Source organism: Chanodichthys erythropterus, chromosome 22 (assembly GCF_024489055.1).
Source record: "Chanodichthys erythropterus isolate Z2021 chromosome 22, ASM2448905v1, whole genome shotgun sequence".
Taxonomy (NCBI): Eukaryota; Metazoa; Chordata; class Actinopteri; order Cypriniformes; family Xenocyprididae; genus Chanodichthys; species Chanodichthys erythropterus.
In genome coordinates this window covers 18211029-18235756 of record NC_090242.1, presented here as the reverse complement: position 1 = coordinate 18235756, position 24728 = coordinate 18211029, and the positions used below count along the sequence as shown (strand labels likewise).

General features: G+C 36.7%; 2 protein-coding genes across 2 annotated transcripts; both read right to left on the bottom strand.

Moving 5' to 3' along the window:
• Positions 1–3317: 3317 nt before the first annotated feature.
• Positions 3318–24380, bottom strand: LOC137013149 (pyroglutamylated RF-amide peptide receptor). The gene is made up of 6 exons (XM_067376778.1): positions 24050–24380; positions 14851–15009; positions 14573–14634; positions 13400–13632; positions 6397–6494; positions 3318–3793 (listed from the first exon to the last, which is right to left on the bottom strand). The coding sequence occupies exons 1-6, from the start codon at positions 24378–24380 to the stop codon at positions 3318–3320; spliced, it is 1359 nt and encodes a 452-aa protein (XP_067232879.1).
• On the bottom strand, positions 8337–10154 carry LOC137013269 (general transcription factor II-I repeat domain-containing protein 2-like). Its single transcript, XM_067376954.1, has one exon. It carries the CDS (start codon positions 10152–10154, stop codon positions 8337–8339), a length of 1818 nt encoding a protein of 605 aa, XP_067233055.1.
• Positions 24381–24728: the final 348 nt, after the last annotated feature.

The following is a 24728-nucleotide window of genomic DNA, read 5'->3' as shown; positions in this document are numbered from 1 at the left end:
AGTAATAATAGTAGTAGTAGTAGTAGTAGTAGTAGTAGTAGTAGTAGTAGTAGTAGTAGTAGAAGGAAAAAAGTTTATAAATCATACTAAATTATGTTTTTTGGTGGGTAGATTTAGGGTTAGGGGAAAGACAATACAGTTTGTACAGTATAAAAATCAATGTCTATTAAAGTCCCCATACAGCATGAAAATGATGCGTGTGTACTGCTGTTTTTATAAATAGTGGTGTTTTCAAATTTTATTGGTCATGTCAAACATTCCAATCAATGAAAGTGTTCACCAGCAGCAATTGTATGACTTGTGACCACAGGAGCCAGTGATGCACGACCTGTCAGACCATCCTCAAACATTACGGCTTAGCAAGCATTCAGTACGCCATAGCTCTAGAACATGTAGGGGCTCTACTTTATCCAGCTTATCTGATTGCCACAAAGTGGGAGAAAACCAGAAATTTATATATATGGTTATTTTAAGATGTCTTTGTTACACTGTAATTATACATTAAGTACTGAGTAATATTAAAGGTGCCCTATAGATTCAAAAATTGAATTTACCTTGGCATAGTTAAATAACATGAGTTCAGTATGTGGAAATGACATACAGTGAGTCTCAAACTCCATTGTTTCCTCCTTCTTATATAAATCTCATTTGTTTAAAAGACCTCAGAAGAACAGGCGAATCTCAACATAACACTGACTGTTATGTAACAATATTTGCATATGCCAGCCCATGTTCCCAACATTATGAAAGGCATTAGACAAGGGCAAAACGTCTGGATCTGTGCAGAGCTGAAGCAACAGACTAGGTAAGCAAGTAAGGACAATAGCAAAAAAATAGCAGATGGAGCAATAATAACTGACATGATTCTTGATATCATGATATTTTTAGTGATATTTGTAAATTGTCTTTCTAAATGTTTCTTTAGCATGTTGCTAATGTACTGTTAAATGTGGTTAAAGTTACCATCGTTTCTTACTGTATTCACGGAGACAAGAGAGCCGTTGCTATTTTCATTATTAAACACTTGCAGTCTGTATAATTCATAAACACAACTTCATTCTTTATAAATCTCTCCAACAGGGTGTAATGTTAGCTTTAGCCACGGAGCACTATCAAATTCATTCAGAATCAAATGTAAACATCCAAATAAATACTGTACTTACACGCTGCATGAGGAACACTTTGTAAAGATCCATTTTGAGGGTTATATTAGCTATTTGAACTTTTTTTATGTTGTTTAAGGCAAGCGCGAGCTCTTGGGGCGTGGAGCACCAGATTTAAAGGGCCACACACCCTGAATCGGCTCATTTCTAATTATTCCCCAAAAGGCAGTTAAAAAAATGAATTAAAAAAAAAAATCTATGGGGTATTTTGAGCTGAAACTTCACAGACACATTCAGGAGACACCTTAGACTTATATTACATCTTTTAAAAAAAAAAGTTCTAGGGCACCTTTAAGTAACTGCATGTACTTACTATAGGATTAGGGTTTGGTTTGGGATTAGTTGCATGTAATTATGCATAATTTATTGTTATTACTATAGTAACTACATGTAACATATGTAACAATGACATTAAAATGTTACCATATATAGTTGGTAATGAAAGACTGTTTTTAAAGTTGCAAGGTGGGGCCTCCATGGATTAGACTTGTTTGTTCAGCACATCCCACAGATGCTTGATTGGATTGAGATCTGGAAAATTTGGAGGCCACGTCAACACCTCAAACTCATTGTGCTCCTCAAACCATTCCTGAACTATTTTTGCTTTGTGGCAGGGAGCATTATCCTGCTGAAAGAGGCCACAGCCACCAGGGAATACTACCTTGGTAGGTGGTATGTGTCAAAGTAACCCACATGGATGGCAGGACTAAGGTCTCCCAGCAGAACATTGCCCAAAGCATCAAAGCAGTCCCAGATGCAAACAAACTGTGATGCACTTTGTATTCTGACACTTTTCTGTCAGAACCAGCATTAAATTCTTGAGCAATATGAGCTGCAGGAGCTCGTCTGTTTCGATTGGACCACACAGGCCAGCCTTCCCTCCCCACGTGCATCAATGAGCCTTGGCCGCTCATGACTGTCGCCGGTTCACCACTGTTCCTTCCTTGGACCACTTTTGATAGATACTGACCACTGCAGATCAGGAACACCCCACAAGAGCTGCAGTTTTGGAGATGCTCTGACCCAGTCGTCTAGCCATCACAATTCGGCCCTTTTCAAACTCGCTCAAATCCTTACACTTGCCCATTTTGTAGCCTATTAATAATTAATAAAGACAATACAGAGTTTAGTGCCATGCAGCATTTCATAACAGAGAATGCCAGGCAGAGACCTTATTAAGACTTTTAATATGAAACAAATCAAAAGCAAATGTTTACATAGTCAATGAATGTAATATAATAATCCAAGATATACAGTTATTAAATTATCTAAGCTACTTTTATTTGTATCACAATAGAAAAATAAATGAACATCTTTTAAAATATGATCTTTTAATAAAATAATGAATAAAATCATTCAAATGATGTTGATGCTATGAGCTTGAGGTATCAGGGTACCAAACAAATGTGTGTGTTCTGCCAGGCAATCTGTATCTATCTCCAGGTTATCTGAAATTTTAAAACATTGCCTCTAGCAAACTCTACAGCTGTCATTTTATAAATCCACATGGTTAGGCTTTATGGAAGATGTGGCGTCTGCACTCAGCTGGGCACCTCCAAACAGCTCTGCAGGCTCCTGCTGTCTCAAATAACTTCCAGTGGACTTTGAGCCCATCCATGGAGACAGAAACCACATTCCCTGAGGCGAGAGGCTGCACACACTCCTAGATATGAGAAATAAAAGCACAGAAAAATAATCATCAAATAATCTTTTGTGCTGCTCTCCAAAAACTGACATTAAAAGACATTATTCTACAAATAATCCAATCCAGCAAGAAAAGAATTACCATAGTCTAAGAAAGGTGCACATGAAAAAGATCTCAGAGCCAAAACAAAACTAACGACATACTGTAGATGGTCTTGTCCATATGAATTCTTCAGGTCAGACTGGAAGCATATCTCAGTTTGTTTCAGTGGTGACTCACTCCCATCTTTATCGTGCAGACATTAATCGACCTCCAAAAGAAAAGCCATCTTTCAAAAGTCTGAAAACGGGCACCTGCAGGTTGTTGAAACTACACCATTAGCTGTGGGAGAAATTTTGAGAGCAAAAAAACAAAAGCCACTGACTAAAACTCTTGAAGGACACTTGCCTTCTTCTAAGTGATCCAGTCAGCAAGTTTCAGGTATCATTACAATCTCATTCTGTTGATATTCACTCTCCCAGCATCCCTGTGAAAGGCTGGTCAGAACCAGATGTGCTGTCTGTGTGTGGAGGGTCAATAACACTTAGTATCATGGTACTGGAGGTCTTTTTGGATTTGATGGCACTAAGAAGATTCATGGGGGGAAACATGTTAGATGTAGGCCTCTCTGGTTCAGCTTCCCAAGCTGGTTTACTCCACAACCTAATCCCTCTCTGTCTAGGTGTCGTCTGTCTGGGTTCGACTGACTCCACTGCTGATATGCCCACTCGTTTGTGACTCCTCCAGGACCAACATGAACACGGGCTAAAGCAGCAACCTCTTCTGCCGGAGCTCCATCCTCGGGTGATTAGAGCCAGCAGGTCCCTCTTGAAGGTGGTGTTGAGGGCGGCATAAATTAACGGGTTACACACCGAGTTGCTGAATCCCAGGATCTGAACCACGCTGACCAGGAGAAACTCAGAGTCAAGATCAAGGTCCAGCTGACCTGTGTTCAAGAACAGACATGCCAAGTTATAAAAGTGTGAGCAAATTTCCCCACAAATCAAAGATGGTCCTCGCTGCAGAACACGAGATCCAGGGGGCGAGGTTGGATCCAGGGGCCTCATTTATAAAATGTTGAGCAGAAACCGTTCTAAATTTGATCTTACGATTATTTCTCAGATGTGCATACGTGTGATTCGTAGAATGAAAGTAAAAAGAAAACGCACTAGTGTAAACGGGGCCTGAAACTCACTCATAAAGACAATCACTTACTGCCACCTACTGGCTTAACAATGTACAGACTGAAAGGCTGCATCCGAAATCGCATACTTACCTACTATAAAGCTGGCGAAAAACAGTATGTGACCAAAGAAGTATGTCCAAATTCACAGTACTCATGAAAGAGTAGGCAAAAAGTACCCGGATGACGTACTTTTATCTGGCGAGATTCTAAAGTGTGCATATGAAGGACAATTTAATATGCCATGAGGCCACGGAAGAGGATTTGTAAATGGCAATGAAGTGACGCAACTGACATTGGTTTGGTAGGTCATGTGATACAGGCAACATGTGGTATGTCCAAATTACATTCATACTAAACACTTTCATACAATATATAACTTTCTTTAGCAGTCACGAAGTAATTACTTCAAAATAAGAGAGTATGCAATTTCAGATGCAGCCAAAGTGTATCTGGAACACTGCTCGACCAGTCAATGAATATAATATAATATAATATAATATAATATAATATAATAAATATAATATAATATAATATAATATAATATAATATAATATAATATAATATAATTAATATAATATAATATAATATAATATAATATAATATAATTAATATAATATAGTATAATATAATATAATTAATATAATATAATATAATTAATATAATATAATATAATATAATTTAAATTTAGTTTTACAGTTAAATGAGATTTCTACGGAAGAGGATTAGGACCAAGCAATAATAAAAAAATAAAACCATTTCGAGATTAAAGTTGATAAATTTCGAGAAAAAAGTCGAAACAAAATGTTGAGAATAAACATTAAATTACGAGAAAAAAGTCTAAATAAAATGTTGAGAATAAACTAATTAAATTACGAGAAAAAAAATCATTACATTTCAAGAAAAAAGTTGAGATAAAATGAGAATAAACTCGTTAAATTAGAAGAAAAAAGTTGTTAGATTATGAGAACAAATTCGTTAAATTATGAGAAAAAAAGTCGTTAAATTATGAGAACAAATTCGTAATTTAACGAATTTGTTCTTGTAATTTAACGACTTTTTTCTCATAATTTAATGTTTATTCTCAACATTTTATCTCGACTTTTTTCTCGAAATTTAACAAATTTTTTCTCATAATTTAACGAATTTGTTCTTGTAATTTAACATTTTTTTCTCGTAATTGAATGACTTTATTCTCAACATTTTATCTCGACTTTTTTCTCGTAATTTAACAAGTTTATTCTCAACATTTTATCTCGACCTTTTTCTCAAAATTTAACGAGTTTATTCTCAACATTTTATTTAGACTTTTTTCTCAAACTTTAACGATTTTTTTCTCGAAATTTAACAACTTTAATCTCAAGATGGTTTTATTTTTTTATAATTGCTTGGCCCTCATCCTCTTCTGTAGATTTCACATGTGGATTCATATCTGAGTTTTAGTTAAACATCTATCAAAGGAAATACTGACAAGGAATTAAAATACAGTATCTGTCACTGTCAGATTAGATGAAAAGCACACTGTAGAAAGTGTGACTCTGGTGATGCAAACATTTTAGTGTCACATGTTCTTTTTTTTCCTTTAAACCTTCATTTCCATACTGGAGAGACTCCACACAATGTGTCTCAGGTAAATGCTTATGAATGTCATTTCACTGGAAATGGAAGAATTGGTTAAATCATCTGAAGTCCTTTTGTTGCAGAAACACGTGAACCATGGAAAGAACCATGTGACAATAAGGTGGACAGAAACCAGCTGTGAATGCTGATGAAAAATTACACTAAACATAGAAAGAGAAACAGTCTTGCTCTGAACAGCTCCTGAATAGCTTCTATATGTCAGACAGGTCGGGTCAGAGATGAAGAAAGCAGGGTTTTTTTAAACAGAAATTACTTTTATTAAAGACTTTATTAATTGTTCATTTATTCATTTTAATAAGCTTCTGCTTAGAATAACTCAGGCACTTAAAATGTTGCTACACCTTTATTTTGTTAATGAATATAAAGCTGTTTTTGCCAGATGTCTGTAAGTGTAAAGATAGCAATCTGTGTATAGAGTCTATACTACACCAAACTCACAATAGTTGCCATAGTGATAAGTATGAGAAGATGGATAAAAAAAAAAAAAAAAAAAAATAGAAAGATTTCATGCTGATGGCTCACAGGAATGATGTGTTGACCTCTGATGTATTGAGGAAGAGGAGAAGGAGAGGGGAAAAGGACAGAATCTGAAGTGAGAATGTTTACTAATCTCTCTCAGGACAAACGTTTTCATTACCTGTGAGGGGCAAAAAAAAAAAAAAAAAAAAAAAAGGGAGATTGACAACAGTAAGCAGTAGGGAAGGGCACAATAAATTTTGTGTTACCATAGTCAAGCAGGAGGGAGACCAGATGGAAAGGTGCCCAGCAGGCAGCAAAGAGCAGCACCACGGTGGCCATCATTCTTACTGCACGCTTCTTCCTCCTGAGAATGAAAGACATTTTTATTGTTACAGGGATGTCAATAACATAATACAGGGGTGTCAATCAAACAACATTTCATTTGTACCAGTCTACCAAGATCATCTGATCCGAGAGCAACGGTCTAGATAATAATAATAATAATAATAATAATAATAATGTCTTACATTTATATAGCGCTTTTCTGGGTATTCAAAGCGCTTTACATATTGAAGGGGGAATCTCCTCAATGGAGGAGATTAGATGCTGCAACCTTTAGATGCTATAGAATACTTGAAATGAAAGCATCTGCTAAATGGACTCCTCAATGGATAAACAAAGTATTGTTGTTTATTGGCAAAATCATTAGGTTATGTTCATATGGGTATCCATGCTATGCTATTAGCTCAGGATTCTTCAATCTTTTTCAGGATCTTTGGTGAATAGAGATGAAACAAGAACCACCTGTTACAAAACTGAGTGTTGCATTTTAAGCTTGGCCTATAATATTGTAGTGTATTAATGTATTAATATATGTTGCAATGATGCTTACATCGCAAAACCTTAAAAATAATCATTAAAGAGATTGTCATCATTTACCCAGCTAGAAATTTTACGTTCCCAGAATATTCTCAGAACATCCCCACTGGTGTTAAGGATGTTGCCTAGTAACGTTCCCAGTACGTTTAGAGACAGTCACGATGTGGAGTTCTTTTAAGGTTTGGGGGATGTTATTTGGTGGACCTTGACAGAACATTCAAGACATTTTCTGAACATTTAGGGAACCATATTTTATTTGGAAATGTTCTCAGAACGTCCCTGCTGCCCTTGTCAAAAAACTGAATTGAAAATTAGAGCTAAATTGACTAACAAAAGTGGCTGTTCAAACAAAAACTAATTTTTCTTAAATGTCTTACAAAAAAAAAAGTTCTTTACAGGAATTTCCTGATTGAATATTATTAAACCTTTTCTTTAAAATGCAAATCTCTTGCAGTAAGTAATTAGCTGACAACAGCACATGCATGAGTTAATGTAACTGCTGTATCACTGCATCAGCAAATACACAGTTACTGCAGCTTTTAAATAAAGCAACATGCAGCAGAACATCAGTGTTTGTGGATCATCACTGACTGAAGCACAGGCTCTACTCTCCAGCACAATGATAACCTCACAAAACTCAGATAACAGAAACAACATTAAACACTAACAGATCTCTCTAGATCTCTGCATCTTCACTTATTACAAACCGCTCTATTTTATGTCTTTCATTCAAAACTTCTTAATAAGGTGTTGATGTTTTATTAAAATTTATAAATGTCACCATTACGGAAATAAGCGCTTGCTTTAGTTGGGCTCCTGACCCTTGATTTTTTAACTTTATTTTTTCTCAATTGTTGGAACTGTGTGTTTCTAAAGCACATCTGTTACAATTTGATCAGATTATTTTGATTGCTTTTTGATGACAACATCATCAAATAGTGGTCTTATTCACTGATCTCTGAATATTATAATACTGTTTTGATATTTTGAAAGCTTTTAAGTCATTATATAGAAATTATTTAGACAGCATCATGTAGACCAGAGGTGGGCAAACTTTTTAGACCAGAGGGCCACATCAAGTTATGCAAACCAAGTGAAGGGCCGCATACTAAATCCTTGATAAAAGAACTTTTATTTACACTGGAGGTATGCATGGAACATATATTATCTGATAGAAACATTTGTCACATTAAACAACAATTCTTATTTAATTTACTGATTTACTCAAGTGACTGTTATGTGCATATTAATAATCATAAAACTATGTCTGATTAAAACTCAGCGAGAACCTTAGTCTTTGTCTTTCCAAGTCATGGTAATGAAAGTGTTAATGTGAACAATGAGCCTGGTCCCCACTACTTGCAAGGGTGTCAAAGTCTGGAGTGATCTTTGATGTTGAGATCCTCAGGATAGCTGACAGGTGGCTATTTGTTAAATTTGATCTGCGCTGGGATTTGTTGTAGTTCATGACTGAGTAGGTTTGTTCACACACATATGTGGATCCAAATAAAACAAGCATTCTTTGTGCAAGCTTTTTTATGTTTGGGAATTTTTTTTCATCCAGTGAGGCATAAAACTGGTTAACTGGTGATGTCTGAAACTTCTCCTTCAAAGTACTGTCACACTGGATGTCGATGAGTTCCAGTTGTGTGTCTGGTGGTGCTTTTTCACTGTCAAAAGATAGGGGGCATGAAACAAGTTCAAGTTCAGTCTCAATTTTTGCAAAGTCTGCGAAGCGTCGGGAAAATTCTGCATGCAGGTCGATCAAAGTGCTGCTGTACCTCTCAATGCGAGACTGTGTTACTGGTGTGCTTAGTCCGGCCAGTGTAGGAAAATGAGCAAAATCTCGGCTGGATATCTGTCTGGAGAACAATACAAGTTTGGCCTTGAACGCTTTTACGTTGCTGTACAGTTCGTGCACAAAAACGTCCTTTCCCTGAAGTCTCAAATTGAGATCGTTCAGATGCCTCAGTGTGTCCACACCGAACGCGAGGTCAGCCAGCCAGTCTGTGTCTTGTAATTCGGGGAAGTCGCCAGTTTTACCAACCGCATCGAGGAACGTTGCTATCTCTCCTTTAAGTTCCCAGACACGGTGAAACACACTGCCGAGACTTAGCCAGCGCACATTTGAATGGTACAAGAGGTCATGGTGCTCTGCCTCCGTTTCGTTAAGGAGCTGAATAAACTGCCGATGGTTAAGCGCTCTTGCCCGTATAAAGTTGACAAGCTTCACAACCACTTTGACAACTTTTTCTAGCTTCAACACACTTTTACACAAGGCTTCCTGATGTATAATACAGTGAAGAAATATTAATTCTTCCGAGTTCGGGCTTTCGTCTTTTACTTTGTCTTGTAACCTTTTTAGCAGTCCAGTGTTTTTGCCCGTTAGATTTGGCGATCCATCTGTTGTGACGCTTGTCAGCTTTGTCCACGGCAGGTTATTTTTTTCCAAGCAGACGGACACACTGTCATACAAATCAACGCCCCTGGTCGTTCCCATCATTGATTCCATCCCGAGGAGTTCCTCTGTTATTTCGAAATTTTCGTTTATTCCTCTGACAAAAATCAAAAGTTGAGCAGTGTCTCTGATGTCAGTACTTTCATCAAGTGCGACAGAAAAAAGACTGAAGCTGTCTGCTTTTATATTTAGTTCCGAGAGCAGCTCCTCGGAAATCACTTCTATGCGCCTGGTAATTGTTCTCCGCGATAAGCTAATTTTCTCAAACTGACTTTTAGAACCAGGACAAAGTATGTCAGCAGTCTCCACCATACAGTCTTTCACAAATTCCCCATCCGAAAAAGGCTTGCTGTGCTTTGCAATTTTGTGTGCCAGTACATAACTAGCTTTCGTTACAGATTCTTGAATGGAGCACTGTTTTGTAAATGTATTTTGCTGGGCTTTTAAGTTTGTGGCGAGTTTTAAAGCTTTGTTCGCCTTTTCTGCAGATGACAGGTTGGCTGCATAATTCGAATGCTTGCTTGAAAAATGACGACTGATGTTGTAGTCTTTAAAAACTGCAATACTTTCTTGGCATATTAGACATACCGCCTTCTGTCCGATACTGGTGAAGAAGTATTTTGCTGTCCATTCTTCCTTGAACACCCGACATTCGGAGTCCACTTTTCTTTTTTTCGCCACACTCATTTTCATTCATTAACGTCCGAGTTATTACCGAGTGCATTCTAATTCTACAGTAGCTAGGCCCTAACTCTAACTGTACTGCGTGCTATACTGCCATCTATTGGCTTTCACTTGTATTGCATCAAATTAGAAATTCTGAACTAAAACCGTTACTCAAGTGTAATATTTTAAAAACTCCCTCGCGGGCCGGACGAAAGTGTTTGGCGGGCCGTATATGGCCCGCGGGCCGTAGTTTGCCCCCCTCTGATGTAGACTCACACAGACATCAAGATTCTGCGTATGAACCTCAACAATGGTGACAAAGTTTTCAGATAAACAGATTAACTCTAAACATCACAATACAAGCTACTAAAGTCACAAAAAATTTTTTTGTTTATTGTCACCATTGTTGAGGATCATACGCTGATTCATAATGTCTGTGTGAGTCTAAAAGACAAAACTCTATCATAAATTAAAAAAAATTAATAAAAAACAAACAATACAGTTAACACACTCAGAGTTTAATCTCTGGAGAAAATCAGTGAATCAGGACACTCTATGATGATTGAATAACCATCATTTAACAACCAAATTCATCTGATCAGAGTTTCTCTTTTTTCTTTTTTTTTTTTTTTTGCTATAACAAGCATGTTTTGGAACACAGTTAAAACAGCTAGAGAAAATCTAATGTTATATGTCAAGAATCAAGAGCCCATCTTCAAACTTTATTATTTTCTATAAAACATCAACATCTAACCTGTCACCTGGTAACGTTCCCAGAACGTTCAGAGATGGTCACGATGTGGAGTTGTTTTAAGGGTTGGGGGACGTTATTTGGTGAACCTTCAGGGAACATTCAGGACATTCTGGGAATGTTTAGGGGACTATTACTATAGGACGTTCTGTTAACTTTCTCAAATGTCCTCTTTGTAATGTTCTCGCATGACCATAAAATAACCAAAAGAGAATGTCCCCCTAATGTCATATCGGAAACGTTATTAAAGGACTAATATGGACCGTGTGGGAACATTCTGTTAATGTCCCAAATGTCCTCTTTGTAACGTTCTTATGTGACCATAGAATAACCAAAATGGAACGTCCTCCTAAAGCCATATAAGGAACTTTGAACTGCAGCACTTTCACTACCAAAAGAAGACGTTTTAGGAACGTCCCTAATGTTCTGTAAAGGTTTGGAATTTTCGTCAACTTTAGAGAACTTTCAGGGAACATCGCACAAGGTCATGAGAATGACCTTGTGCAACTACCTTCTACGTGGGTAGTAATGTCATTACAATCTTCCATGACTTTTCATCAAGTACACTCTCAGAAAATAAAGTACAAATTTGTACTCTTGTGATCAACTTTGGATTACAGATCAGATCAGATCAGATCAGATCAGATCAGATCAGATCAGATCAGATCAGATCAGATCAGATCAGATCAGATCAGATCAGATCAGATCAGATCAGATCAGATCAGATCAGATCAGATCAGATCTTCACTGGCCATAACAAATATACTCTACAAACACAAAGTTGGAGCAGTCAGAGATAAACTAATGTGAATAAATAGAGTCAAGAGCCCAACTAAAGGAAATGCTTTTCTCCATCATGGTGACTTCAAACTAAACTTTCATTAAAACATTAACGTCTAAACATCTGTTAATTCTCAATAGGAACTTTTGTTGATGTATGACAGAAATAAAATCAAACTGGTTAATAATAAGTGTAATAATGTTTAATGGCTGGAAGTCAGTTGTAGTTGTTGTGTCTCTCTCTCTTTTTCTCTTGTTGTTTCTTCAGTGATTCTGCTTATTAACATCAAATGTCACCACTAATTGTCAATCACCACTCAATCATACATCAATTATCTCATTAACTTTAACACTGCTTCAGTGTTAATTTTTAACACCCGGCAAGATGGATTCATATGGAATGTCTACAGAACTCGGCTGCGTTCCACTCCATTTTTAGACACGCACTCGCGAACTTCCCTAAACACTTCCCTTCGGAGGAATGGACAGACCCTCGCTCGATCGATTTTAACCGAGGGAGTCTACTTCACATACACTTCAGGCAGCTCAATAACCCACAATGCAACACGATTATGATGTCACCGCATATCGCGTTTAATTTACCCTACCACAAACAATTCTATGATAAATTAATTATTTTTTAAAACATTTAAAACACACATATACATATAGGATGCTGTATTAAACAAATTTGTAAGGGAAAAAAAATAAATAATAAATCAGCTCCATTGCGGATTCCAAGTGATCAAGGGCTTAGGACGTTCCAGTTCAGCCCATTGCAAGGTTCCGCCAGAAGTGGGCACTCGTGCAACGTAAGCAATGACGTACATCCGAGTCAATGAGACCGAGGGAAGTTAGCAAGGGAAGGGCATTTAAAAACCGAACTGGAACGCAGCCCTCGACTGAGAGACCATTTAAAGGCCTTTGCAGGTGTTTTGAGTTAATTAGCTGATTGTGTGGCACCAGGTGTCTTCAATATCGAACCTTTTCACAATATTCTAATTTTCTGAGATACTGAATTTGGGATTTTCCTTAGTTGTCAGTTATAATCATCAAAATTAAAAGAAATAAACATTTGAAATATATCAGTCTGTGTGTAATGAATGAATATAATATACAAGTTTCACTTTTTGAATGGAATTAGTTAAATAAATCATCTTTTTGATGATATTCTAATTACATGACCAGCACCTGTATAGTGGAATAAAAAAAAACAATGCCTAGTCTTTTTCACTGCAACTTCAAAGGAAGCAAGACAATGTTGTCGAAACTAGCGCTGGATACCTGAGGTAAGTTTTATGTTACACTCTTTGCTAGCCTGACATAATGATCTCAACATTAATACTTCTCACCATTTATTCTGAGGTTATGACCGATTGTTTTCCATATATCCATTCTCTTTAAAGTATCCTTGAAAAGAGACTTGTCAAAAAGTGGTGGCTTTTTCTGGACCTCAGCGATTAACCTCTCTGCAATGTCGTCTGCCATTTTAAAAGTGCGAGCCCTTAAATTAGAACGGACTCTGATTGGCTGTTAGTGTTTTATCGTTCAGCCGCTGGAAAAAAATTGTTCTGAAAGTGATCCCAGTGATATTGTTTCTCTATTTATCCTATATATCATTTTAGCTGTGGTGTGGACAGTGCTATTCATTTTTAGAATGTTTTTTGGAACTATATCTTTATTGTTACCGTTCTTGGTGAGAACAGTCCTTTAGAGCGCTCTTTCAAAGACTAACCTGGCAATCTTTTTGATTTCAGATCCCGGGAGTGTTTGAAACATGACATCATGTACTTTGTGTTTGCCCCAGAGCTCTCGCATGATTTTCCAGTACAGGATGGCCATGGTTGCCAAGGGGGCCAGGAACACCAGTACGGACAGGCAGGTAGTGTAGGCTCTCCTTTGCTGCAGGCTTGGCCACACTTCCAAACAACTGGTGTAGTGGACATCGAACAAGAAGTCATATTTCACCTGGATAGTTAAACAAGAAGTGGAAAGTCATGATGTGGCCCCTTCATTCTTCTATCATCTTTTCTGTTTCTAAAAGAGTTTGAAAGGCTAGAGGTTGTTAAATTGTGGTACATGGTCTTAATTCAATTGATTTTTTTTTTTTAGCAAATAATATTGTATAATGCTGCTCATAATGTCTTTATATTTCATCATATTCCCAAATGAATATAAGGGTCTGATTTACTGACTGACAAGCATTTCTAATGGGTAGAGAGAGCTTTTTATCTTTCTCATGAAGTTTATCTGCTGCCTTAAACAGCATGACATCAATGATCATTTGATTGGAGTGATTCATGCAATATGTCTTTAAAGAAAAAAGATCTCATAGAGAATGTGAAAGCTGCACAAGCAAGGACAATAAACATAAAGCAAAAAAACAAACATAAGTAGAAGGCATTATCATCTCAATGAAAACATAATGGATATTGCATTTGAAGCCCTCAATGGTCTCTTCTAGCACAGCCAACATTTAATTTGATCCTAATAGTGTTGATGCATCTGTTATTTCTGGCGGCTGCCGCCGTGCATGAGAATTACTGAATCAAATGGTCAAGATTTGTTCTGCTCATGTTTAAACCATCAGCGTTTTTTTTTCTACCTCTTTCAAGTAAGCTTTTGGTTTAATAATTACAAACTATTTCCTGAATTCAATGAAAACTAGGACATTTGCTTCTTTCTTCAGACACATTCAGCTGATACCACTGTTTGAGATGAATACTGATGTTTATGTCCCTGTCCAGAAGTGAGTGTGAGTGTGTTACTCAGAGTGTTAGTAAACTCTAAATTGCTAATTTACTCTACAAACAGTGGTCTGTGTAATGGTGATGATAGGGATTGTTCTGGAAATGTGTGATAATGTGAATGTAGTTTTTTTTTTTTTTTTTTAAGATTGCATGTTTACCTCCACTTTCTGGACAAACCACATGGGAGCCGCAATTGCCAGGGCAACCAACCACACGATCACTGTAAAATTAGGGAAAAGACAATATTTGTTGTTTTCTAAAATAGCAAAATGCACAAAAGAAATTTAGGGGGGAAAAGTCACTTTTTGTCCATATGTCAGTGGGGTCTAAAGTTGGTTTGTACCTTCATCATACATATATAAAGTTCAGCTGCTGTTGTAAGCGTTATTAACCATTCATCACAACTCTTTAATCTCTCTCTCTCTCTCTCTCTCACCCAGCATCTTGAAGGCATGACAGAGAAAGTAGCTGTTGCGGACATGCAGAGGATAAAGGATTCCCTGGAAACGCTCTACAGCGATACACGTCATGGTGAGCATGCTGGTCGCGATAGCTGTCACTTGCAGGAATGGTATTAACTTGCACAGAAAACCTCCTGTGGATCAAAAAATGAATTAGGGACAGTAAGTGAATCAGTGAGACAGAAAATGAATGAGAGAACAGGCTAATTAACTGGTGAAAGGCTGATAAATATATTGAAGGGCAAACTGCTTGACCTTTTTCCAGATGTACCCAGGAAAGGATACGGATAATGGGGAGGCTTTCAGAGCATGGCTAGAAGCAAATGTGTGGAGAATAAATGTATGGTCTAAATGGACAATGATGAGGACAGAAGGCTGGAGTACAGGACCACAGGCTTCATCTTCTGACACAATGTCCCTCATAAGTTGGGAAGTCCAGGGGTCAGAGAGTAAAAGTCCTGCCATATTTTTATTCCACCCACTGAAGCATTAATGAGATAAATAAGTGTTTAATTGAGTAATGATTGACCATTATTGAAGACACCTGATGATAACAAGCAGAATCACCAATGGAGAAAATCACAATTTTTAAGTTACCATCATTGAGGTCAGGGTTTGTTTTAGTTGAGCTCTTGACCCTTGACTTTTTAATATTAGAATTAGATTGGGCAGTTTTAACTGCATTAAAACCGACCAGACAAGCAAAGTTAAAAGATGATCAGGTGGTGTTGGTTATGTTTTCACAGAATCATTATTTGATCTAAACTCATTTAGAGCCCAATCTTAGTTAGATTTACATTACTGATTACAGTGGAACATTCTACAGTGGAAGATCAACTTTTACAATACAAAAATATATATTTTTTTAAAGTTCTGATTAAAAAAAGTTTTATTTAAACACACAGACATCATGAATCAGCCCATGAATCTCAACAGTGGTGAGAGTAATAAAGCATGCTGCAATGCATTCTGGGTGCCACAAATCAAAATTCATCCATGCTTCCCATCATGCATTGCTGCATGAATAAATTGTGAGCTGAATTGTCTTAGAAATTTTCTTTATTCTCACTATTTAAATTTTGCTGTTTTTCTGTGACTTTTTAGTAGCTTGTTTTCTAATGTTCAGAGTTGATTTGTTTATCAGAACATGTTGCTTGTCACCGTCGTTGAGATTCATACGCTGATTCTTGATGTCTGTGTGTGCCTAAAAGATTTTATTTTTTTTTATTTGTGATAAGGACAACTTTCAAAAAAGGAATTTGTATTGATAAAGTTGATCTTCTGCTGTAGAATCACAGTGCTGCTGTAATCAATCATGTAAATCTATTTCAGAGATTGGGACCTAATTGAGCTTAGAGATTCAGATCAAATAATGATTCTGTGAAAACATAACCAACACCACCTGATCATCTTTTAACTTTGCTTGTCTGGTAGGTTTTAATGCAGTTAAACTGCCCAAACATAATTTATTATTAAAAAGTCAAGGGTCAAGAGCTCAACTAAAACAAACCCTGACCTCGATGATGGTAAGTTAAAAATTGTGATTTTCTCCATTGGTGATTCTGCTTGTTATCATCAGGTGTCTTCAATAATGGTCAATCATCACTCAATTAAACACTTATTTAGCTCATTAATGCTTCAGTGGGTGGAATAAAAATATGGCAGGACTTTTACTCTCTGACCCCTGGACTTCCCACCTCTGCTCATAATTACTATATAACAGATTGGGTTTGTGTTTCTATAGATTTGAGAAGCTTTTCTCAGACATCTTGCTCTATTTTCACGCACTAATTTTGTACTTAATATACTAAAAATTGTTCTAGTACCTCTTATACTATTAAGAACATCTAAGTGTAATCAACTGTGCTATTTTGAGACACCATGAGATATTAACTAAAATGTGCTTTTAATATATTATTTCTGTATTTTAAAAAAAATATTTAGCTACCACTTGTACATTTGAACCGATCGTGTACTACAAGTTGTAACTAAATATGTTTTTTAAATACAGAGATAGTATATTAAAAGCAAATTTTAGTTCATATTTCATGGTGTCTCAAAATAGCACAGTTGAGTACTTAGATGGTAGCTGATTAAATAAAATGTCCAGAACTGAGTGGCAAACTAAAAAATGTATTTTGATACATAAAATATTAGATTTATATTATTATTTTTTTTAATGCATAAAAAAGTCAACTTAATATATTAAAATTTCCTATATGCATTGTATCCCATTCGCTCAAAAAGTTTGGGATCAGTTTTTATTATTATTGTTATTATTATCATTATTTGTTTTTGTTTTTTTAAGAAATTAATACTTTTATTCACATTACATTGATCAAAACTGACAGTAAATACTAATTATGCAAGTTTCTATTTCAAATAAATGCTGTTCTTTTGAACTTTCTATTAATCAAACAATCCTGAAGAATCAATGTTTTCTACAGCACCAAATCAGCACATTAGAATGATTTCTAAATGATCATGTGACACTGAAGACTGGAGTAATGATGCTGAAAATTCAGCGTTGCCATTATAAAAATAAATAACATTGTAAAATATATTAAAATAGAAACCTGTTGTCTTAAGTTGTAATTATATTGCATAATATTGCAGTTTTTACTGTCAAATAAATTAAATAAATGCAGCTTTGGTGAGCATTAGAGACTTTTTTCAAAAATGCTAAAAAATAATTGAACATTGTTTCAACAGCAACAAAAGCACATTGAAGTCTGTTATTTAGAAAATAATTGTTATTATTGAAATACGGGCTGCTGCAACTAATAGGATTCCAAGAACGTCTAGTCTGGTAAGGGGCTCATTTACAATTCAACCATGGGTTCCACCAATCTCTTTTAATCAATGGTGACCTTCCGTGTCATCAATAGCTACTTAGAGCTCTGTGAGTGGACTAGTTGCACATAACAAAGGTGTTGCAAAAGCTCACAAACACATATAAACATGGTAATGAGTATGGTACATGCATATGTTTAAACATAACAGTGCCTTTCTGGTCTTAATGAGACTCTTTCTAGTCACAAATTATTCGTGGCCCTGAGGCTTGCATATTTACCATCAGAACTACTGCTCCATTGTAGACAGAAGTCTAATTGTATGATGGCCGTGAATGTTAATCAGCCATCTGTAAAACTTTAAGCTAAAAAAAAAAAAAGACTAAACAAAACGTATGTACATTTATATGTCTGACAGCATAATAAAATGTCCGTCAGAGTAAAGTGTGTTACAGAAATTATACATTACATTATGTGAATTTTTACATAATCCAAGCTACACAGTAAAATCCCCAGAGTTAAATCAACTCTGCTCAGAGTACATTTGGTTCCTCTCTGAATAGTGTTAATATAACACTGAATCAGAGTTCAAGTCAATGAGATAATTAGGCTATTAATTAATTAATTAATTGCTCTGTTAAGTCTTCGTCATCAGCTAGGAACCTGGGTGTGCTCTTTGATACCAATCTTTCATTTGAAGACCATGTTACTAGCATCTGTAAAACCGCATTCTTCCATCTTAAAGGTGCCGTAGAATGGAAAATTGAATTTATCTTGGCATAGTTGAATAACAAGAGTTCAGTACATGGAAATGACATACAGCGTGTCTCAAACTCCATTGTTTCCTCCTCCTTGTGTAAATCTCATTTGTTTAAAAGACCTCTGAAGAACAGGCGAATCTCAACCTAACACCGACTGTTACATAACAGTCTGGGTCATGAGCCATGTTTCCACTGCCGGGCCAAAGGCGGCCGTGCTAGTGCGTGCCAGGGCCGGTCATGTTTCTGTGCTGATGCCCCAAAATAGGCAGTTAAAAAAATCAATTAAAAACAATCTATGCGGTATTTTGAGCTGAAACTTCACAGACACATTCAGAGAACACCTTAGACTTATATTACATCTTGTGAAAGAACGTTCTAGGGCACCTTTAAAAATATATCTAAACTACGACATATGCTCTCAATGACAAATGCAGAACAGTTAGTTTATGCGTTCATGACCTCAAGGCTAGATTACTGCAACGCTCTACTGGGTGGTTGTTCTGCTCGCTTGATAAATAAACTACAGCTCGTACAAAATGCAGCAGCTAGAGTTCTTTCTAGAACTAGGAAATATGACCATATTAGCCCAGTTCTGTCAACACTGTATAGATTTTACAATCTTGCTAATTACTTAAAAAGCACTAAATGGTTTAGCTCCCCAGTACCTGAGCGAGCTCTTAATGCATTATAGTCCTTCACGTCTATTGTGATCTCAGAATTCAGGCCAGCTGATAATACCTAGAATATCAAAATCAACCACAGGTGGTAGATCCTTCTCTTATTTAGCACCTAAACTGTGGAACAACCTTCCTAGCATTGTTTGGGAAGCAGACACACTCTGTCAGTTTAAATCTAGACTAAAAACACATCTCTTTAACCTGGCATACACATAACACATTATCAATTTATATTTTCAAATCCATTAAAGGATTATTAGGCTGCATTAGGTCAGCCGGAACCAGGAACACTTCCTATAACACCAGATGTACTCGTTACATCAGAAGAAGAATGGCTTCTACGCTAATATTAGACTTTCTGTTTATCCCGAGGTTTACCGTAGTCAACCGGATCCAGGTGAGACCAAGGACCGGCACCATGACACAACCACAACGCAAGTATGAAGTACCCTGAAGTATCAGTAGAGATCGAGTCGACTAGATCATCCATTGTGAAGGCCTCATCGACACGACAACCAGTGGCGCAGCTCCTCAACAAACAATCATGATGAATACGATCCTCAACTGGATGGAACTGAAATAAATACTTTTAATGTTGCATCCTATCGAACTTATGATAGCAACCTGATTCGTAACAAAGCACTGTTCGTCGGATGAGAACTGGCCCCCTGACTAAGCCTGGTTTCTCCCAAGGTTTTTTTTTCTTTCTCTATTTTAACACCTATTTGCGACTAATGATTTTTATCTAAGGCTTATCTAAGGCTGTGACTGAAGTAAGTTGTAGTTCTTGTGTTTTTCTTTTCTTCAGTGATTCTGCTTGTTAACAGCAGGTGTTTATCATTATTGCTCAGTCATCACTTAATTAATTGCATTATCTCATTAACTTTAACTCTGCTTCAGTGTTATTTTAACACTATTTAGAAAAGGACCAAATGTACTCTGAGCAGAGCTGATTTAACTCTGGGGATTTTGCTGTGTATGATGGTACTGTGTTTTGTGTATTCACCCTCATGTCATGTCTGTATTCCAGACAATTAAAGTCAATGTGGTCCAAAACAACATCTTGACATGCAGTGTATGTTTGAAAAAACACAGACATTTTTCACAAAAGACATTTATACAGGTTTTGCAGAACATGAAAGTCAGAATATGACAGGATTTTAATTTTTAAATTAATTATTATTATTAACATCAGATTTCTGAATTCTGACGATACCTTGAGATGCTTAGACAGTTTTAAACACAGTTTGTTTTGTTTAAAAACCCCAGTGCATTTCTGTGCTTCAAGGATGCTACAGAAGACAGTCAGTTTGTACTTCAGTAACACAGGTCCAAGTTATTGCGTCATTATTGATAACCTTTTCTGAAATCCAATTTCAGTCCTAAGTGCAGTTTTGCACCTAATTTATTCACTGGCATGAACTCATGATCCAAGGCAAGTGCTTCATTTATACTGTGCCCATGCATTGAAGTGTGGCACAAACATTGTACCATTCATGAGCACTGAAAGTGTGAGATGGATGTACAGGAGGTAAAGTGTGAGTTTATGCATTAATTGTCATAAATGTTAGCTTCATAATTGTCTTTTCTCATGTGAACTAAGAATATATCTGTACTCTCTGGTTTAGTGATGTATATTTGGGTCAATGACATGACAGGTCTTTTTTTTTTTTTTTTTTTTTTTGTCCAAAAGCCTTATTAATAATAAAAATCAAAGATATGGCTTCCAAAATATGTAAGGTAGTACAACTAAATTTCTTTTATTGAATCCAAAAGGTTTTCATTATATTTTGCCACATATAAAGGTATTTTAAACGTTTTGAATTGTTAAAAGGTCATTCTGTTAAACTGTCCAAAGGCCAGTGTATAAGTGTATATATTTTTTTTATTCTGGCATGATTTTATAACATCATATATTAACATAGTGCAAAATGGTATTAACATTATTTGTAGAAGTCATTGCTTTATGAGAAAGGGTGCCCAGAAAAATGAATTTCATTGATGTCATTCGGAGTAACCAATTAGTAACCAGGGAGTAACCAGGGACCATTTTGGATCAAGTCATGCTGTCAATATTATGTGACAGGATGTGACATCATTCAGACGCTTGCAAAGGACCACATGGTCATGAAGCAAAGTAACTAACTCTCTTTTAACTATTTGAAACATTTATGTTTTCACTTGCTCATACACATTTGGTACAACCGCTATAAAACATGGAAAATGTTTTAATATTTTAAAAACTTTTGGTAGCTAGATAACAAGCTACATATCAACCTGTTAGCAGCCTGTTGTTTGAAAATATAGTCATTTGGTATAAAGTGTCATTCGGTAAAACCAAAATTTTGATTAAACCAAAGGACTTTTTGGTGTCACATTTTGTCCATCTTGTAAAAATGACAAAAGAAGTGTTAATTGATTATAAAAACCACATCATCTCATTGTTAAAGGGGCTCTATGTAATAATGACACCCAGTGTTCAAAATAGGTACTGCAGTCCAAATTCAAAATATTGTTTGGCCCGCCCCCTCGTTCAAAGACGGGGGTTGACAGGTTTGACAGCATATGGTTCCCAGCAACAATAGGGAGCGCAATTGACAATGAAAGCTGAGGAGGCTTAAACACTGTCAGCTTAAACACTGTAAAGGTGATGATACACGGGGCAACTTTTTGAGCAATGTTGCTGGGCAATGTTGCTGGGCAATGTTGCCGTCAACGGGCAACCTGATGAGACACAGGACAACTAATTATGGCAACAGACAGTTGGCAGCAACTAATCAGAGAGGAGCAAATCTAATGCCAACTCAATAAATACTTTATTATAAACACTTGTTAGGCACTTTATTTTAACTTTTCAAATATTTTCTTCATTTTTATTAAAAATAAATGCCTTTCCGATCTGATTTGTGACAGGAAAAGGGAGAAGAGCGAGTTCGGCAAAAGGCGGATTTGAACCCGCGTCGATCGCATCAAAAGCTATTCAAATGTCAAACGCCCTGCAGCCTACGCTACAACAAACGTTGAAAAATCCCGTCTTTTTAGTATTTAACTGAAATCATTCAATGGCTTAATTACAGCTTACACGCATTACTTTGGACAGTTGTTGGTATTTTAAGCAATATATGAGATAAAAGTTCACACTCCTTTTCTCCGCTTCACTGCCGCTGAGGGGCCGCCATCTTGTTTGATTTTTTTCTGAAATCTCCGAACTGGCCACGTGATCGGCTGCTAACATTCTGATTGGAGGATCTCAAAAAATTGCCCACGACCGATCTAACGTATCCAGATATATATTTGTTGCTCATTCTCAGTGGGAAAGTGCCCAAGCAACGTTGCTCGGCAACATTGCCCGGCAACATTGCTCAAAAAATTGCCCCGTGTATCATCACCTTAAGACTTAAACACTGTAAGACTTAAACACTGTAAGACTTAAACACTGTAATTTATCTGTTTTGATATGCTGATGTTCATAGAGCTATTTAGATGGATTCAGAGGCTTTTTAGTAGAGATGCACCGATTGCAATTGTCTTGGCCGATTCCGATTTTTTGTTAGTGTGATCGGCCGATCCCTATTTTTTGCCGATTCCGATTTTACTTTCTAAGCACTAAATGACAATATACACAAACAAAAATCTACTTTTCTTCAATGCAGTTTTATTTTCATAAAAAAACAAGTAAAAGTCAGTAATAAAATATAAACAGCTCAAATAAATGCAATAGAATAAAGAAAGCTATGAAATTAAGTTTTTTGGGGGTTTTTATTCAGGTAAGAAATACAACAGAAACACATTGTGTTATTTTGCATTGATTACCTTAATTTCTGTAGTCTTTATTGCAAATAATTCTTACCATTAAAGTTATAAAACGTATTCAGTCAAGAGCAGAAAGTGATTTTCTTTGTCTTTTGTTCTTTGATTAACATGACAGACAGCAGCAGGAATATTGGACTGCTGTCCCTTTAAGAGTTTATGAACGGTGTTCAACTGACCCAATACTGTTACACACGACATTCATTTTCTTAGCTATTTAACTATTCAAAACTGGCTTTGTTTATCTGTGTACTCGCCAAGATTGCCTGTGCCGCTGGTTTTGACATATGTTGTATGTATTTGACAGTTTAAGCTGCCACTCATTTTGGTAGGCTACTTGTGACGCTGTTTGACTTATGTCTCTGTTCGTGGCTTGTCCGCTCCACCGCTCAGTGGTGCGCGCGCTTTTGGTGTGACCGCAAAACCTGCGGGGATGACTAAAATTATGCGCAATACAAGCACTACTTACCGGAGCGAATGAGACGAGAGAGAGAGAGAGAGAGAGAGAGGAGGCGCCCGCGCGAGTGTGTCACTTCACCGTGACAGAGAAGAGAGCGAGAACGCGCAGCTGACATTGCCTGATTCTCTGACCTAGTTCGTTTGCTGGTTTCCATGGTTGTAATACGCGGTGTTTTCCGCCAACTGACAACCTGTGATGTCGAAATACTGTTGGATAAACTGCAGCACGAGGTTTCGAACAGACCAAAACAAAAACAAACCTCCCGACACGGAACGCACATTTTCAAAGTAGAATATTTGGCTGCAGCATTGTTTTACTGAGAAACAAGTAGGTGAACTTGGCATGTTTCCTAAATATCTGCAAACATATTGGGGTATTTTCATGCTTTATTAAAGTAAAAATCTTACATAGAGCCCCTTTAATTAAACTTCAAAATTTATTATATCTCGATCATGTTTATTTACACATTTAAAAACCTCATTCGTCAATGACACATTTACATTCTCACAGCTTTCATTTATAGAACTGAGACTGACATTGCCCTTGCCTGGGTTTATGAAAAAATACAATGAAGGAAAAATGGGGTGGCCAAATGGATACACACACAGTAATGAAACATCATAAATACAAAAGAAACTAAGATTTCTGCCAAGCATGAACAAAACTAAGCCTACCTGCCAACCAATTGGTGAAGAAGTGCTGCAGCAGTGTGGCAGGAACACACATAATGGAGATCAGAAGGTCACTGAGTGCCAGAGAGCAAATAAAAAAGGTGCTGGGAGATTGCAGAGCCTTCCTGCGACATAAGAGAACCAGCACCGCCCCGTTGCCCACCACCGCAAACCCAAAGATGAGCATGTAGAGCAGGCCAAAAACCGGAAGCAGGACACTAGGGAGTCTAGGCACTGCCACCAATGGAGGAATAGAGTATTCCTGGATGAACTGCCAGCGAGAGAGGTTGGAAGCCTTCAGCATGAGGTCCAGAAGATGGGCGGTCAGGTTCATACTGATGATTTTCAAGGGTCTAAGTTGTTTGAAGAACTCCAGTATTTGATGCCTCAGTTATAGCACACACTGTGCTCCAGCAACAGTTCTTCTGATCTGTGGAGCCTGATTTCTCCACATAGCCTGTTCAGTCTACATTAAATAAATGGTTATGTGTGTTATATTGACCTGTTTCTTAAAAAAAAAAAAAAAAAAATGGCTTACAGACATTTTTCATGGTTGTTCCTTGATGTTGATGAAGGCTTTCATACCTCCATCTCGTTCCTATTATGGAAATGCTTAGCAAGCATTGATTTTAAACCATTTGAGACAATCCCTGTGTTTATTGACAGGCTGCTGCTCTGCTTG

What these genes read in the sequence shown, in the direction of transcription:
- LOC137013269 (XM_067376954.1), bottom strand. Translation starts at nt 10,154, where the DNA reads ATGAGTGTGGCGAAAAAAAGAAAAGTGGACTCCGAATGTCGGGTGTTC.
- LOC137013149 (XM_067376778.1), bottom strand. Translation starts at nt 24,380, where the DNA reads ATGAACCTGACCGCCCATCTTCTGGACCTCATGCTGAAGGCTTCCAAC. An exon ending in TCATGCCTTCAAGATGCTGG is followed by an intron (nt 14,635 to 14,850) that starts GTGAGAGAGAGA and finishes CTAATTTTACAG; the next exon opens with TGATCGTGTGGTTGGTTGCC. An exon ending in GGTTTGTCCAGAAAGTGGAG is followed by an intron (nt 13,633 to 14,572) that starts GTAAACATGCAA and finishes TTAACTATCCAG; the next exon opens with GTGAAATATGACTTCTTGTT.